Source organism: Cavia porcellus, unplaced genomic scaffold (assembly GCF_034190915.1).
Source record: "Cavia porcellus strain 051 isolate PalLab524CR breed Dunkin Hartley unplaced genomic scaffold, mCavPor4.1 scaffold_20, whole genome shotgun sequence".
In the NCBI taxonomy this organism is placed as follows: Eukaryota; Metazoa; Chordata; class Mammalia; order Rodentia; family Caviidae; genus Cavia; species Cavia porcellus.
In genome coordinates, this window is record NW_026947503.1 from 58,768,252 (window position 1) to 58,784,118 (window position 15,867).

Genomic DNA, 15,867 nt, shown 5'->3' on the forward strand with positions numbered 1-15,867 from the left:
GGGTTCTGGAGAGCTGTGACAGAAGGTGTCTGTCCTTCATCCACTTGTCACTTACAAATCAGTACTTCCAAGAAGTCATTTTATAACTTGGCATTTAGAGGTTGGAAAGGGGACTGTACTTGGGCATCCATTGGCTGTGTCCAAGGCTTCCTGTGTGCTGGTCACAACCATAGAGAGAGGTGCAAAAGAGAGGAGGGAAAGCTCCTGGCAGTCAGCTAACAAGGGTGCTTTCTCACTCAGCCATGCACCCCACAGTGTGGTCCTCTTACCAGGAGCACAAGCATCACCCGGAGAACGCAAAGCCCAGAGCCTGCCCGAGGCCCATCGGAGGAGCTCTGCTGCATTCCAACACTCTCCCCTGGTGATCTGCACAAAAACGAACTTTGGGAGACAGGGTATGATAGGTGTGGAACACATAAGCCTGGAGTTCAACAGGTCTGAGTTTCTCTTTCCTCTTTCGAATACATTGAAACTAAAATACTGTGGCAAAAAAAAAAAAAAAAAAAAGGTTCACCCCCCAGCTAAGACTGAGTGTGTGAGACTGAGTGGGTGCCATCCTCCCAGCTAAAGGTAGTAACCCAAAGCAAGGGGACACTGCTGAGCTCCCTTTCCAACCTGGTTTCCTCGGGTCAGCCCTTTTCTAAAATTACTCCCAGCTTTCTGTGATCCTACGCACATTTTATTTTTGATAAGGGATATTACTTATCACAGACTTGTAAAAGTTTTGTTCTCTACCTTTTTACATTTTCTGGGGGAACATACTTTTCCTTGCCTGCTTCTTTCCTCAAAGTGCCTGGGAAAGATTCTGCACTGTGATTTTAAGTGAGGTGGCATCTTCTTAACACAGAGGAGGGGGTTCTTGTTTTTAAGCTGAAATTGCTGGCATTATGCTGAGGGGCTGGGAAGCCACGGGGGGTGCGAGTGTCTGGGCAGAGGGGAGCTCAGGAAAGACTCCGTCCTCCCCACGGCCTGCCCTTCCCTGGAGGAACCCGAGATTCCCGTCCTCCGTCCTCTGCAGCATACCGTGGACTTCCCAGTTTGTGGCAAACATGCTCATCAATTTACCCTTGACTTGGAGGGGGAAACATAGGTTCCCCGAGGAAAAACTTACAGATGAGTATGAAAGAGCAGTCAAGGTGCTTGTATGATTTTATTTCTGAAGATTGTCTTAAGGATCTGTAACGCTGGGACTAAGCAGAAGAAAGAGGCAGAGGGGATACTGGGCCCGGCTGGGGCCGTCTTAGAAGCTCTGCTCTTACCTGATTGTCGAACCCGCTGCAGTGTTTGCTGGACCAGGACCTCCGACCTCGGGACGATGATGATGAAGTCCACTTTGCTGAAGTGGCCAAGGTCCAGGCTCTGGCTGCCGCTGTCCGCAATGGCACATACCTGGGATAAGAGTTTTCTGGCCACCGTAAGCTGTGGTTGATAAATTTGGAAGGTTTCAGTATCTAAATCTAAAATCAAAAAAAGTTATAAGAACAAGATTAATTCACTTCTGTGATGGTCCCTGTGCATTCATATGGGGACACAAATGTGTAGTAATCAATCTCCATCACCGAGAATCCTCACTTGCTTGTCTCATTGGCTACTTTTCCTGAAAACTCAGCTGGGAAGATGTGCCCAGGAGTTGCATGTGGTGCTTTTACAAAGGCATTAGTTTAAAATCGATGGATCATCCTACCGATGCCCAGTCCCACTCCCTGGCCCAGCCTGTCGATGGGAGAGGCAGATTCCAGCTTCAGGCTGAGCCAGGACTCATCAGCAGACCGGGCAGAGCAGCCGGTGTTTTTGGAATCTCAGTATAGGCTTCCATGGGAGCCCAGCTCCGGCTCTGGGTGGGAGGTGATCCGTAACTAGGATAATTCTGGGTCACTTTTCTGGATGGTACTGCAGTCAACCCTTCTCTGCCACAAGTCAACACAGCCTGAAATGCCTCTCCCAGCGGCCAGACAAGGAGGTCACAGGGACACAACTCTGACCCTGCTTCCAACTCAACTGAACTTTGCCAGCGCTTGTGACCTGGCAGAGCTGTGTGCCTCGGACAGCCTGCGCCAGTGCTGAAGCCAGGACTTTCTGACGGGACTGACTCGTGATACAGCCAGCTGGCCTTTCAGGCTGTGATGTGTCACACAACCCTGTCCAGACAGCTGTGCCTGTCAGTAGCTTTTTACTGCAGGCTGTAACCAGGCAATCAATCTCTGGATGTTTGCATGCATGTCCACACACAGTGAAGAGACGGGCATCATAAGGAAACACCTCAGCAGCTGCCTCTGATCGTCTAAGAGGGTGAAGGGGAACCTTTTAGAGCTTTCACTGGTGACAAGCGGCCTATGTCCTAAGCTTGCCACCACTGCCTGCAGGGCTGCTTTTCATCAAGAACACATGTTGGCTGGAATACAAGCCCAAGGGCCTAATTAACCTGTGCTAATTAATGTTTTCTAAACTCAAACTGCCATGCAGCTGAGGCAGGCAGTGCTCGCAACATCCCATGTATGGTGGATTCCGGCTGTAAGCCAGACAGATACAGCAGAGAGCACTGTTAGCAGAGACCAGCGTTGCAAATCTCAGCAGTGAGACTAGGGGCAGGGCTCCACGTAGCACACTAGCCTCGCAGGCACAAGGCTCTGGGTTCAAGTCCCAGCACTGCCAAAAAGAAGCGTCCCAAATAGTTTTGTTTTTTTGGCCTATAAAGACTACAAACCCAATAAATCTGTCTTTGCTATAGTTAGGCTGCTACATCCTTCATTTCACAGCTTTGATGAGCAAGGACTAAACATGTGCATTAATTTGTAGGATTTACTTTGGCAGATTTTGAAATGTGAGTTAATACAAAATTATGTTTAAGCAACATTATATAAATAGGAAACCAAGGCTTGTACTTCTGTATGTTCTGGATCTGTAAGTACTCAAGGAATATTTAAATTCTATATTTGTTAACAATTCAAAACAGATCATCTGGATGATCGCTCTACTACCAGACACAATCTAGAAGGCAGAACATTTTATGGCCTGCATTTGCGTTTGCTTAGGGACTGAGCTGAGGCCCAGCCAGGCTGCTTTTATTGCCCTCAGATGTAAATGACTCAGCCCCACAGAGGCGGCCCAAATGGCCTCAGCAGCAGCTCATGTGGGTCTGTTTCCTATCTGTTCTTCTTCCTGTCCTTGCCTGTGTTTTCCCTGTCAATCAATGAGCCAGGGAAGGAATTTAACCCAGAGGAACTCAATCTAACGTCCAGATTCCTCCCACCTGGCTCTCAGTTACAGATGGGCCCCAGCATGGTCCAGCAGGTGATGGATTTGGGGAACACACTCTCCCTGAGATTATGTGGGTTTTACAAAAGTCAGAAAGTGAGCAAAGGAGCTGGAGTCTAGACTCTAGGTTCCCTTAGTAAGCACAGCAACTCACTGGGCATGGCTGGTAGAGCTAAGGAAAAGGAAAAAAAAGACCACTCAGGATCCTGGAACTTTTCAGAGAAAAAGAGCTCATTTAAAATAAAACATTTGATTCTGCTTTTAATTTTAGACTTCTACTAAAAAGAAAGCTTTTGACCCAGACCAGTGGGAATGGTATTTTGCATCTGAACCATCTGAGCTGTTATGTAGACAATGAAGTGAAGCCTGTTGTGGTCCATGGCTTGAGGACTCCCCAAACCCCGAGTGATTTAGTGTCAATAATGGTGTCCCAAGGACTGCCTTCCTGCTCTCCGTCTGAGGTGACATTACCCAGGTTTTGCGTGGGAACCATTGCAGCAGCCTCATGCAGTGACACACGTTCGCTGAGCTCTCCGTTAAAAGGGGTGACCACGCTGTCTCCTCTTCTTTGTTGCATTTTTTCTAGCAGCCTGTCCAGGTCATCGCCTGTGTCAAAACAGAGTGGAGAGAAGGAGCGTGAAAGGCTGTGTCTTCCCTATTGGCCTCCAAGGTGGGGAGTTAAGCTGACTGTCACTGAGGTCTGTGGGTCAGCCAGCGATTCATCTCAGGGTTTACACCTCTGAGCTCTACGGAGTTCCCCACAGCAAGATCCACCCTTGCTGGTATCACATTTATAGCAGACAAGCTTTCCTCCGGGATCTCCACAGTAGCCCAGGCAGTCGATGGGATTTTTCTCTCTCCCAGTGACAAATCAAAATGCTGGGAGCTGTGGGGAGAGGATGGCTGTCTCAGTCATGCACCAAAGGGGTAGCTGAGCTGCGGCTTGGACCCCAGCCCCCGTGAGCCCTCCTGTGGGCCTGCCCACTTCCTGAGGGACTGGTCCCAGCCTTCTGAGGAGGAACTAACTATTCCAAGGAAAGATCAGCTGGCAAGCTGCAGCCCCACACGCGTCTCCATCTCCTCCGCAGGCCAAGGGTTACATCCACACTGTCATGCAGCCGGGGCTGCCAGTGCAGCCAAGTCTTACAGCCACTTACCTAATGACGTGGTTTTGAAATGTGATGCCAGGAAACTGACCTTTCCTGTGATGAGCTCATAACTGATTTCCTTCAAAAACTCACTTGTGGTGAGCATGCTCTCAGCCAGTGCTCGAGACTGATGCTGACCTGAAAACGGAAGAGCGATGACAAAGCTTGGCCAGAATGTTAGTCACAGCCACCACGGCTGCAAACTAAACTAAAGGATCAGAAAGACAGGCACTTGGTTCAGAAAAGTGTGGTGGTTCAGAAGATGTGGACCATCGATTCATCATTCATGTTTGAATCATCAATGAACGACCACAGACAACAGGAAAGGTTTACACCAGAATGCTAGGTGACCAATAGAGATGACCACACACCTAAGTGTGTAGTTGTGAAATATATGCAGGCATATATTTAAAGACTAGGGAAGAGTAAGGGAAACTAGGAAATTGTTCTTGTCCAATTATAAAGTTTTGTCTTCAACATAAATTTTTTATTGTTTTTACAAATGAATCTGAAAAAAATTAATGTATCACACTGTCTGGTGGTGCTTTCTAAAAATACATACACAAAGGGATGGGCAGACAGGGTTTTCCAAAGGAAGTGTGTGTGTGTGTGTGTGTGTGTGTGTGTGTGTGTGTGTGTGTCTGTTTCAGGAGGAAACGGTGAGCACCACTCAACACAGACCAGAGAGAAGCAAAATTCAGCACAAATGGTTACAGAGCGCGGTGCCTAATGGAAAATCAGCACATAAGCGGGGAAAGGCCCTGCATGATCTGTCACGTACCAACTCGTGGGACGTGGTCTTTGGGGTTGATATTCTAAAATAGCCTCTTCAGAGAGGAGGGGAATGCATGAGCCAAGTTCTGGCCGTCTGACAGACTGGCACAGGCACCTGTGGCATAGCATTATCACATGTTAGTGCCGTAACATTTCCAAGGCCTTTTAAGGACAGAAACGACATGAGACAAGGGTATCTGTTACATGGGTGAGCTCACAGACGCCCCACAGCCAGCTGACAGTGGAGGAAAGGAGAAGTGCTAATTAGGAGGAAGAGCCCAGGCGGGAGCAGCTGCCAAAGGGCGATTACAGAGATGCCAGGGACAATCACTACTTTTGAGAATGAAGGACAGTTGAAGACATTAAATAAACAACAACAAAAAACCCACCGAGTACCACCACACAGAATTCATTTCCTCTGATTTTTGAAGCACAAATTGCCACGACGTAATCTGGAAGCCTTTGGTAGTGTCTCATTTCGCTGAGAATCCTCAGCGTCTCTGAAATGCCCTCGGCCAAAGAGTTCTGGGTCACCATCACATGGACCAAGTCTTGGGACACACTGGCGATTAACCTAGCCAGCCAGGGGAGCTGTCCCGGCGACACAGAGGCGCAGGAGGCGCCCACCTGCAGGGCTCGCTCTCTCAGGGTAAATTCCTGCATAGCTTTCAGCATAATCTGCTCGAATTCTTCCCTGAGAGGAATCTGATCAGGACCTACATGGAAGAGAATTGCAACCAGAATTTTCAAGCACCACAGGGAAAAACACCCAGCCTCCGTCCTGCAGTTCTTTGATCCCCACACTCCAACTGTTAGTGTTTTCCCCGCGTCTCATTCCAGGACAGAAACCCTGTTAAACACTCCTCCAGGTGACATTTCTTTCTCTAGTCTGTCTTGGTCTTGTTTTTTAAAAATCAAGCTTCTCGGGGGCTGGGGATTTAGCTCAGCGGCATAAGCACCTGCCTTGCAAGCAGGCGGTCGTGAGTTCAATCCTTGGTATCAATTAAAAAAAAAAAAAATCAAGCTTCTTTCTGTTCTCCTTTACTCCATTCCAGATCCCTTTAAAGAGGATCTCAGAGATAGAGGGAGACAGAGAGACAGAGATAGAAACAGACAGAGACAGATAGAGAATATATCTGTTCCCCAGGTCACTTTAGGAATTGGGAAATGAGCCCTCAGCTCTCACACTGAGCTACATCCCCGTGTCTTTTTAAAAAAACCTTTTGAGATAAGTTCTCCCTGAATTGCTAAGTTGCCCAGGCTGGGTTTGAACTTGTGACCTGAGGATGTGATGTCAGGCCCAGCCAGGTAGCAGGTTTCTGGACCTGGTAAGGTGGCATTATTGATGCTGTTAATCATAGTAAAATACTATGCTGAACTACTGTAGCCCCCCCCCCCTTTTTTTTGGTATCTGGGATTGAACGCAGGACCATGTGCTTGTAAGGCAGGCACTTATGCCATTGAGCTAAATCTCTGGCCCCTCCAGTCATTTCTTGTTTATTCATTGCTACCCTCAAAAACACTTTAATATGTTGTATCTATATCTACCTTTGAAAATAGTGTCTTCATGAATACCAGTTTTCACTACCAATTCATGTATTAGAAGCCCCAGATACAGAATGCTTTCTCTATTACATACGGTATTTATGTGTGACACCTGTAATACCAGCAGTCTGACGGGCTGAGGCAGGAGGGTCACAAATTCAAACCCCACCCGGGCAATTTAGTGTTTAAAAAAAAAAAAAGACACTTGGCCTTTTCTTAGCTATGGAGAAAAGTTTACACTGTTGGCCCACGGGATTACGGGGATTTTGTTTTATTCTTGTTAGAAACTCAACCAGTCTTTAAACAAGATAAGCACATCCATGTATGGCATTCTAATGATACAAATTAAGATGCCTACATTTGCTTCCAATTAAAACCAGTGAGATGCATTCGTTGCGACTACCCTGCCATTTCTTTTGCTGTGTGATTCAGAGATTTGAAACTTGAGCTCAACAGACATAGATTCCTGAGATGAGCCTTGGCTTCAGGACCCAGGGCAAAAACCCCCTTAGGAAAGAACCAGATAAGGAACCGGACTTTTCTCTGGTAATGGGTCATTCCTTCTTCTAATGGGACTTAAGTGGCCTCATGGCCCTGCTCATTTTTTCTGGGAAAGTAAGAAAATGAGGGGTTTAGTAATGTTTTATGATAAAGGAAATTAAATAATATTATAACTTTCACAGGTAAATCAATGAAGGAACACAGCTTTTCCAGGATTGGCTGGGGGCCAGGAAGAGTCGGCAGAATGGAATCCTTTGGGCCATGTTTCTCTTCTCCACACCGAAACAGGCAGTGCTTGTATCAAGTGTGTCCCTGTGTCTGCCCACCACTATCAGGGGGACACCATGGTGGGTGCTGGGGTTTTCCCCAGTCTTCTGGGCGGCACAAGACTCCCAATCCCCATTCTGCCGTATCAAACTGGCATCCCTGTCATTGCGTGCGAGGCGCAGTTACTGAGCTCAAAGTGGCTAGGCTGCTGCTTCCCAAAGACTCTTAGGAAGGTGGGGCCAAATTTTTCTTTCATCAGAACATTCGACAGCGCAGAGCAGGTAGCCTTGTCTCCACTTCCCCTGGCCCCCTTCACTGACAACCTGAAGGCTCAGAGGCTGGTTCACACGTGTGACACCAAGACCCATTTCAAACCAGGACTAAGGTATCCCATCAAGGAGCATCCCTCACCCCAACTATCAAGACGTTCTGGGAAGATAAAACTATCCAAATACTCTCAGCACTCTCTGTTATCTTATGCTTTACTTTTGGAGAGTTCTGACTGAATTACTGTTAAGAGCTGAAAACGGAGGCGGGAAAAGACTCCCTGTTAAATGAGGGACGGACGAGCCCTCTGCGAGCGGAACGCTTTGCTCCTGCTTGCGGACATGGCTGCTCATCGCCGGGCCTTCCAGCGGACGGCAGGCGCCTTCCTCCCTGTCTGCAGCCTGATGGTAGGAATTTTTCCCTTCACATAGTGATCTCTGGAGCTCAGTGAAGTTCAGATGTCAGTTCTCTCCGCTTTTCAGATAGAGGAAGCTCCACAGGAAAGGGCAAGGTTCCAACAGGCCCAGAGCCCTCCAGCCAGGTCTGGGTTTGCTGATTTCCTTATCTACTTCAAAAGATTTCAAGATTGTGAAATAGCACACAAAAATCTCAAAAAGTGATTGTGGTGGAAAGGCCTGTTCCTTCTAAAGAATCTTGGTTTTCTTTTACCTCATTACCACAATGTATCAGGGCCCTTAGAGGGTCAGCACTCTCTTTCTAGAAGTTTGAATTTTTTAAAAAAATGCTTATTATGTTTATTCTTGTTGTTCTGAAAATCTTTGAAGGCAAAAAAAAAAAATTTGTTTTCGAGGAATCCTGAACAGTTAGCTGAAGGGCAAGGAAATCCCAAGTTTAAGTTTAAGTTAAAAACAAAAGAGAGCCAGGCGTGGGGTGGACATCAGTCCTACCGCTCCGGGAGACTGAGGCAGGAGAATCACAAGTTCAAGCCCATCCTGAGCAGCTTAGTGACTTATTAAAACCCTATCTTGAAATTAAAAATACAAAGGCTGTGGATATAATCAGTGCAAAGGCTTGGGTTCAACCCCTAGTTTAAAAAAAAAGTGAATAAAAGAAAGACGGAAAGAAAGAGAGGAAGAAATAGCTATTCATGTTGGATGTTGAGAGACCTGATTGGGAGTAAAATTCTGCAGAGAACTGACCCTCTGGGCAGAAGTGTCTTCTGTAATTAAACTGAAATTTTCTAAGGTAAGAGCTTCTAGTCACTTAATGAAAGGCATTTTATTTTGACCATGTGGTTAATTTAACTAACGTGGCCTCTGGTTTCTTAAATCATTACTAAAGCTAAAAAAAAAATGATACAGTGACTAATTCCAGTGGTTCAGGAGGCTGAGGCCAACATTGGGAATTCAGTAAGACCATCTCTCAAAATAAAAAATAAAATTAAAATAGAGGCTGGGGATGTAGCTCAGTCACAGGTCCTGGGATTTTTGTGCTAAAGACAAAAAAAAAAAAAAAAAAGTAAATGGCTTGGTCTATGAATTATTGTTATTACTATGAACTCATTCTGGGTACATCTAGAAACTATTTTTAGGGTGAGAATACCACCCCAATGCAGTATATAGCAAATTAGAATCACGATATCAAATGAATTGTAAAGCCAGGTGTTTTTATAATTTTTTTTTGTTGTTCCGGGGATTGAAGTCACAACCTCGCATTTGCCAAGCAGGCACTTACGCCACTGAGCTAAACCCCTGTCCTTTTTGTTTTGTTTTTATAATTTTATTACCTCCTAATAAGTATGATCTGTAGGTACTAGGTTTGTCATTAGAGAGGTTCTCAGAAAATCTCGCCCGCTCCAAAGTCCTTGTCAAAGAGGAGCCCATGTCACCTGCTTGTCTGGGAACTGGCGGTTCTAGCCAGGTTGTTGCCCTGTGCTACAAAGGCTGAACCTGGCTTGCTGAAACTTTTGGTTTCTGAACACTGTTTATCCCAGTGTTTATTATTATTATTATTGTTGTTGTTATTAACATCAGTCTTTTTTTTTCTTCTAAATAAAGATCATAAGACTGCATACAAAATTATTTATGTGCAATTTTACATCTCACACATTTTCTAAGTAAACCAGTGTCTTGATTCCTGGAGTGAGTGTACAATTAGGCTGCATATTCAAAGGGTTTCTGAGGTTTGCAAAATAAAGGACATTTCAATGCAAATTCTGCTAAACAAGACAGTATTGTTAGGACACCTGCATGCAGGGAGCACTGCAGGGCTCCAGGGGTACAGCAGTAGGGAAAGCAAAGGGTTCATGACCTATGCAGCCTCTTTACCTAACGCCTAGAGAACCTTCCAGAAAAGCCCACAGTTACCCCCTAATTGAAGGAAAACTTGGGGCTACATGAAAGGGGTGTGACACAATAAAAAAATGAGTGCAGAGTTAGGAGACAAAATAAAAAGGATAATCAGAAAACTGGAAAATAATTGTCTAAAACAATGGCCATGCTTGCATAGCTGAGCTTTTGGGGGGTGGCCCGCCTGGCTTCCCAGACAGGCTCCCTGCAGTCCGCTTCCTGTGGGAGGACGCTAGGGGGAGCGGTTCGTCTCTGTTAGGACCCAAAGGAGCTGTGCTAAGGAAAGGAGTCGGGAGCAGAGGGAAGGGAAAAGACAGGACAGGGTTGAAGGACAACCAGACGGGCAGGTGGACCAACATGAGAAACAAATGAACCAGCGCTCTACCAAAAAGAATAAAAACAGTCACCAGCCAACGATTTATTGAAAATAACTTACCAAGCCGCACAAGATACTGTATCGTCAGAAGGATCATATTTTCCACACTCAGGAGTTGGCTGCCAGTCAACCCTAATTGTTCCAAATCTTTGTTTTCCAACTGGGGGATCTTGTAGCAATTCACCAGCAGCGGACTCACCACGATGTCACCGACATTTCCATAGAAATAGGGTAAAGTGCCATAGCCTGCCCAACAGAAGCGGGTCAGTACAATGCAACGTCTCCTTCTGAGCGCTAACCCGGCATCTGTGCTGATGCGGGACGAAGGTGCTTAACAAATTTCCCTGCCCCCTGAGACGGCTACCGAAACAAACAAACAAGCAGTCCAAGTACACCAGCCTCTGTGACTCCTGGATGCTCCAAACTGCACCTCTAAATCAAAGCAGACGAACATGAAGCAAAATATTCAAGTCCCATTCCATTTCCCACAGGAGGGACTGGTGTTAGTGTGATATTGCTGCCATAGAAAACGGACAAGTCTGCAGGATGTTCTGGACCCTTTGTAAAATGGTGATGGAAAAATACCTTCTGCTTAAATTCCTGACCACGTTTCTATTGAGGTGAGAGAGTAAACAAACCATAGTAACATGTTTCACTTCCTGAAGTTTTGGGGGAAAATCTTTTGAGCAAAATTCAGTGATGGACAGCAATATTCTGCCTTTTTTTTTTTTGAGACAGGGGCTCACTATGTAGCCCAGGCTGGCCTTGGACTCAGGGCCATTCTCCTTGACACAGCCTCCCAAGCGCTGGGGTTACAGGCATGCAGCACTCCTTTTGTTATCTGAGAGATTTCTGTTAAGTTTTCTTCTTGAATGTTAGTAAATAGCCTCAGATCATCTTAAAAGTAGATAAGATGCAACTATGTTGAAAATACTCTGTTCTGGGGGTCTGATGGATAGGACAGGTTGTCCAAAAACCTTTCTAAAAGGCAGCTACCAAAGAACCCTGGATTTTACGCATCTTTCCAAGGCTTAGCTGCACTATGCTAAGGTTTAGAAAGAACTTCCTAAGCCATGTAGGATCTGAACAGCTAGGATTCCCACAGTGCTTACAGATCTAGGATCAATGACAGGGACAGGGCTTGAAACAAAACCAAGTTGGTGAACTCAGGCCAACCTCCAGAACGGACAACACTCTCCTGCAGGCAGGTTCTCCCTGTTCTCTCCTGGTAAAGCAGAGCCCCCTTTGGCTGAGGCGAGCCCCAGCTGAGGCGACTTGCACAGTGGCTATGAAATGCACTCCTTTGGTTCTGCAGCCTGCAGGCCCCTGCATTTCTGCCCCTCCACTCTCAGGTGGCCTGGAAGGACACAGACCCCAGGGACCCTGATGCGAAGGTGCTTCCCTGGGTTCAGACCTTGGGTGCCCTCCAGTGAGGTTTGTAGCTGGTTTAGCTGGTTTCTTTGCCTGTGGTTTGGCTCCTTGACTGGAATGTCCCCTCCTCCTCCTGTCCGCACTTAGCAACCTCGGGATCTGGCTTGGACACTTCTGAGAAATCTGCTCAGGCCCTCCAGGCAGAAGTCAGTCCTCTCTCTTCTGAGTTACGGAGCTCTTGGCTGTGACCTCTGCTAGCTCCTGGATCTCCCGTGTCCCAGTATGTGGTAAAGGTTGTTTGACACTCCCAGAGTTAGTGAGGCGTCAGAGGCCCCCACAAACCAGTGCTCCTTGAGGGCAAGGAGACCTTGCCTTATCCTTGGTTTCTAATCACATGTTTAATACAGCATGAAGGCGCTGACCAGTAAAAGCTCAAAGAATCAATAGAAGTATAAATGCATTCACATGCACGAATGCAGTGCCGGGGAGAAGCGTTCCTAGATTCCAGAGAACACAGCACCTTGGCATTCCTCTGCCTTACCTATCAGGATTACGGGTCTAACGCCTGAGTTACTCAGCAGGTTTTCAGGAACAATTACAGTTTCCCCCGCAGGAATGGGTCGAGGTTGTAAAATTCCAGTTAATGGGGTCTGTGGAACTGGGGCAGATAAAAGGGGTTCTGGGGAAAAAAAAAAGTTGTTTAACAAGAAGGATTCGACATGGAAGCTAAAGGAAACACAATGAAAAACAATGCGGTTTTGATCTAATGGCTACAGAAGTTTTATAAATCGAATGGGTTCGTGGTTTTTTTTTAAGAAAAAGCAGTTAAGGTCTGTTACATAAAATTAGGAGAAAGAAAACCAACCATGCTCATCTCCTTGGGAGATACCTACCACTTGGCATTTTAGTAATTTTCATTCTAGTTCTTTTTTCCACACATAATCTTTAGGGTCTTGTTTGGAATTTTTCTCCCCACTTCCCAGGTTGTGAAAAAGTATATTTGTTCACTGTATAAACTTTGAAAAGTACAGACAAGTATGAAAAGGGAGAGCTTCATCACCGATCAGTCTCACCCAGAGACAACCATCACGAACACACTGCCATAATTCTTCGTGTGTGTAAGATCTCCGCCATCTTTACAATTATTTATTTATGCAAACTTAAGTTTTAATGAATCCCACCTGTGTCTCAGGAGTGGTCTATTTAGTAGAAGGTGGACAAATGTTTGTTTAACCATGTGTTTCAACAGCCACCGTCTGGCTAGCAGGCAGGAGAGCCAGGTGGTCCTGCAGATTCCAGCCACAGACAGAACCACACGGGCCAAATAAGCTCAGGTCACACAAAGAGCCAGTAATGCCACTACCGACAAAGCAAGTCCACCTGTGCCCCGTGAATGGCTTCCCGGTGCTGTGGATTAAGACCATGCCTAAGGCCGAACTCAAGTCAGTTGGGAACCACATGTGCCAGGGAGAAGGGCGAGGTGCCGGGGACAAAATATTAGCTCCTGTCAATAGCCTTACGTAATTTTGGGTGCAAGGAAGGAAATTTTACCTTCAAGGATTCAGGGAAAGAACAGGACTACAAGATATCCTTACTAATTAGAAAACAAACAAAATCTTTAAAACCTATCTTCGGTTAAAATCTTACCGATTCTTGAAAGCGGGCGGATGGTAGGAACAGGTACAACTAAACCAGGTTGGGGGACAGGCGAGCCAGGATACCATCCCCGGTGTCGTTTCTTTGGTGGCCCGGAAATGAACATGGTGGCTGAAGACAAAAAACAAAGATGGCCTTGCCCTCCAAAATGGGGAAACAAAACGAGTGCCAAAGTGACACAGGAACTTTAATTTATCCAGAAGATCTAATTTACTCTTCTAGAGGTAAAGATTAAGTTAGAAAAAGCCCCACTGACCCATCCAACACTACACTAATGATGCCTAAAAATCTGCATGCTGTTTTACAATGTTATTCAGATTGTTTCAATGACAACCCTGGGAGGTTGTAGGAGAAGTGTTATGCCCAGAGGAATAACATGCACAGAGGGACCCTGAGCTCTATACACTGGTCAGCCAAATCCGCGGCTGTTACAGAGATTTTCTCATCCATTTGTTTCAACATTTACTACCGAGTTAGGCTCTTCCATGCAATTTCTTTCTTTCTTTTTTTTTTTTTTTTTTTTTTGTCTTTTTCGTTTTTTATCGGTACCAGGGATCGAACTCACGACTGCCTTCTTGCAAGGCAGGTGCTTATGCCGCTGAGCTAAATCCCCAGCCCCCATGCAATTTCAATATTACTGCTCAGGCTAATCATAAACTTTCAAGACACTGTATAACAAGCAAAGAGTAAACTCCAGAGTGCATGTCAGACCACTCGACAATCTGCAGCGGTGCTGGCATAACGAACTCCAGTGGATGCTGTACCTTGGTCTACAGATGCGTAGCCAGGCCGTGGTGACAGGGAGTAGCTCCCCGGGCGGGCTGGAGTGAAGCTGGGCGCGGTGGTCTTCCCCGCATGGCTGCTGTTCCCATTTGCAGCATCTGCAGGACAGGAGAGAAGCTGGTCAGCACAGAGGCTGGGCGAACGCTGCTTTCTGTGATGCTGCCGCCTTCCGAGCAGCCTCACACTGAGGATTTGAGGAACATCCCAGACAGGACTCAGCCCAGTCACACAGAGCCAACGGCAGCGAGCAGGGCCCTCATTACAGTTAGATGATGCATACGTCAATGAGGAGAATGTGTTTCTGAGATTCATTTTCTTTCTTTCTTTTTTTTTATTGGTACCGGGGATCGAACTCATGACCGCCTGCTTGCAAGGCAGGTGCTTATGCCATTGAGCTAAATCCCCAGCCCTGAGAATCATTTTCTAACAGCCCAAGAGGTCTTTCAGAATCATTTTCTTTTCTCTTCAGCTTTTGTGAATCAAGGTCTTGCTGTGTAGTCCAAGCTGGGTTACGTGACTGGCTTGAGTCCTATCAGTGAGAGTTCCTTGAATTCTCCAGTGTGAGGTTGATCAGGTAGTGGCTTTGCCGAAAGCAATGAGCTGACTACGTAGCCCAGGATGGGCTCCCACTCCCCAAGTGCTGGGATTACAGGCGTGCACCACCATGCCTGGTACCAGGAGGATTTTCAGTGGAGTCTCTGGAGGTCGTGGGTGGAATGAGGAAACCTATTATCATTATCATTATTATTATAACATCGCAGCATGGAAAAATTTCAAACATATACAAAAGGAGAGAGAACAGCACAACGAACTTCTGCCTGCCCACCACACAACTTCACCGCGTCTCAGCACGAAGCCCATTTGCTTCTCCTGTGCCCTGAGCCTCTTTCCCCTACCCCCCCCCCCATGCTCTGGGCTTTTCTGAAACAAACCTGTTTATCATATAACTTCATCTGTAAATACTTCTATATGTGTTACTAAAATACTGTTTTTCAAAAATTTAACTCTAATGTGTTACTACACCTAAAATTAGCACTGATTAATAGCCAGTATCATTAATTATCCCATGAGTATTTCAGTTGTTCCACAATGATTTTTATAGCAGGTTTTTTTTTTTCAAATTGAGATTCAAAAAGATTCAAACATCTGAATTTAGTTGATACATCCCTTAAACTTCTTTTAATTTATAGGATTTCCCTTCTTTTTTTTCTGGCAACTAATTTTATTTTCACTCTGTAAACTTGGCAGAATATTCCATTTTCTGGATTTTGTTTATTGGATAACTAAGGTATCAGTTAATGCTCCTTTGTTCTCTGTATTTCTAGTGAACAGAGAGACGATCAAATTCACATTCTTTTTTTTCTTCCTGATTAAAGGATCTCCTGGGTACTGTTGCACACTCTTTCCAGGAGCCTCACAATGACCAGTTTTTGTTTTTTAATGATATTAAGAGTGATCAGTGAATTAAAAGAAGTACAACCTAACCCTTGCATTATGAAGTTGATCAGCCTCTCAGCTGATGGCTTTATTAACCAAGATGCTCACTGACATTACTTCATTGACTTTTTTAATGCTGTGAAAATTGAATCCAGTTTGTTCAAGTCTGTAATCCAAC

At 45.7% G+C, this 15,867-nt stretch overlaps 1 protein-coding gene across 8 annotated transcripts in view; it reads right to left on the minus strand.

Annotated features, from left to right (window-relative positions):
* The window catches only part of Greb1l (GREB1 like retinoic acid receptor coactivator), a 223,124-nt gene that overhangs the window by 40,518 nt on the left and 166,739 nt on the right, over nt 1–15,867 (minus strand). For all 8 annotated transcript variants that reach the window (XR_010041495.1, XR_010041494.1, XM_063231865.1 and 5 more), the window contains 8 exons: nt 14,234–14,350; nt 13,461–13,580; nt 12,355–12,492; nt 10,503–10,688; nt 5,567–5,893; nt 4,413–4,541; nt 3,727–3,861; nt 1,260–1,457 (listed from right to left, as the gene is read on the minus strand). Coding sequence is in view for 6 of the 8 variants with exons in the window: in XM_063231865.1 (XP_063087935.1) it covers nt 1,260–1,457; nt 3,727–3,861; nt 4,413–4,541; nt 5,567–5,893; nt 10,503–10,688; nt 12,355–12,492; nt 13,461–13,580; nt 14,234–14,350 (1,350 nt within the window). In the remaining 2 variants the exon portion in view is untranslated. The remainder of the gene's footprint in view (nt 1–1,259; nt 1,458–3,726; nt 3,862–4,412; nt 4,542–5,566; nt 5,894–10,502; nt 10,689–12,354; nt 12,493–13,460; nt 13,581–14,233; nt 14,351–15,867) is intronic.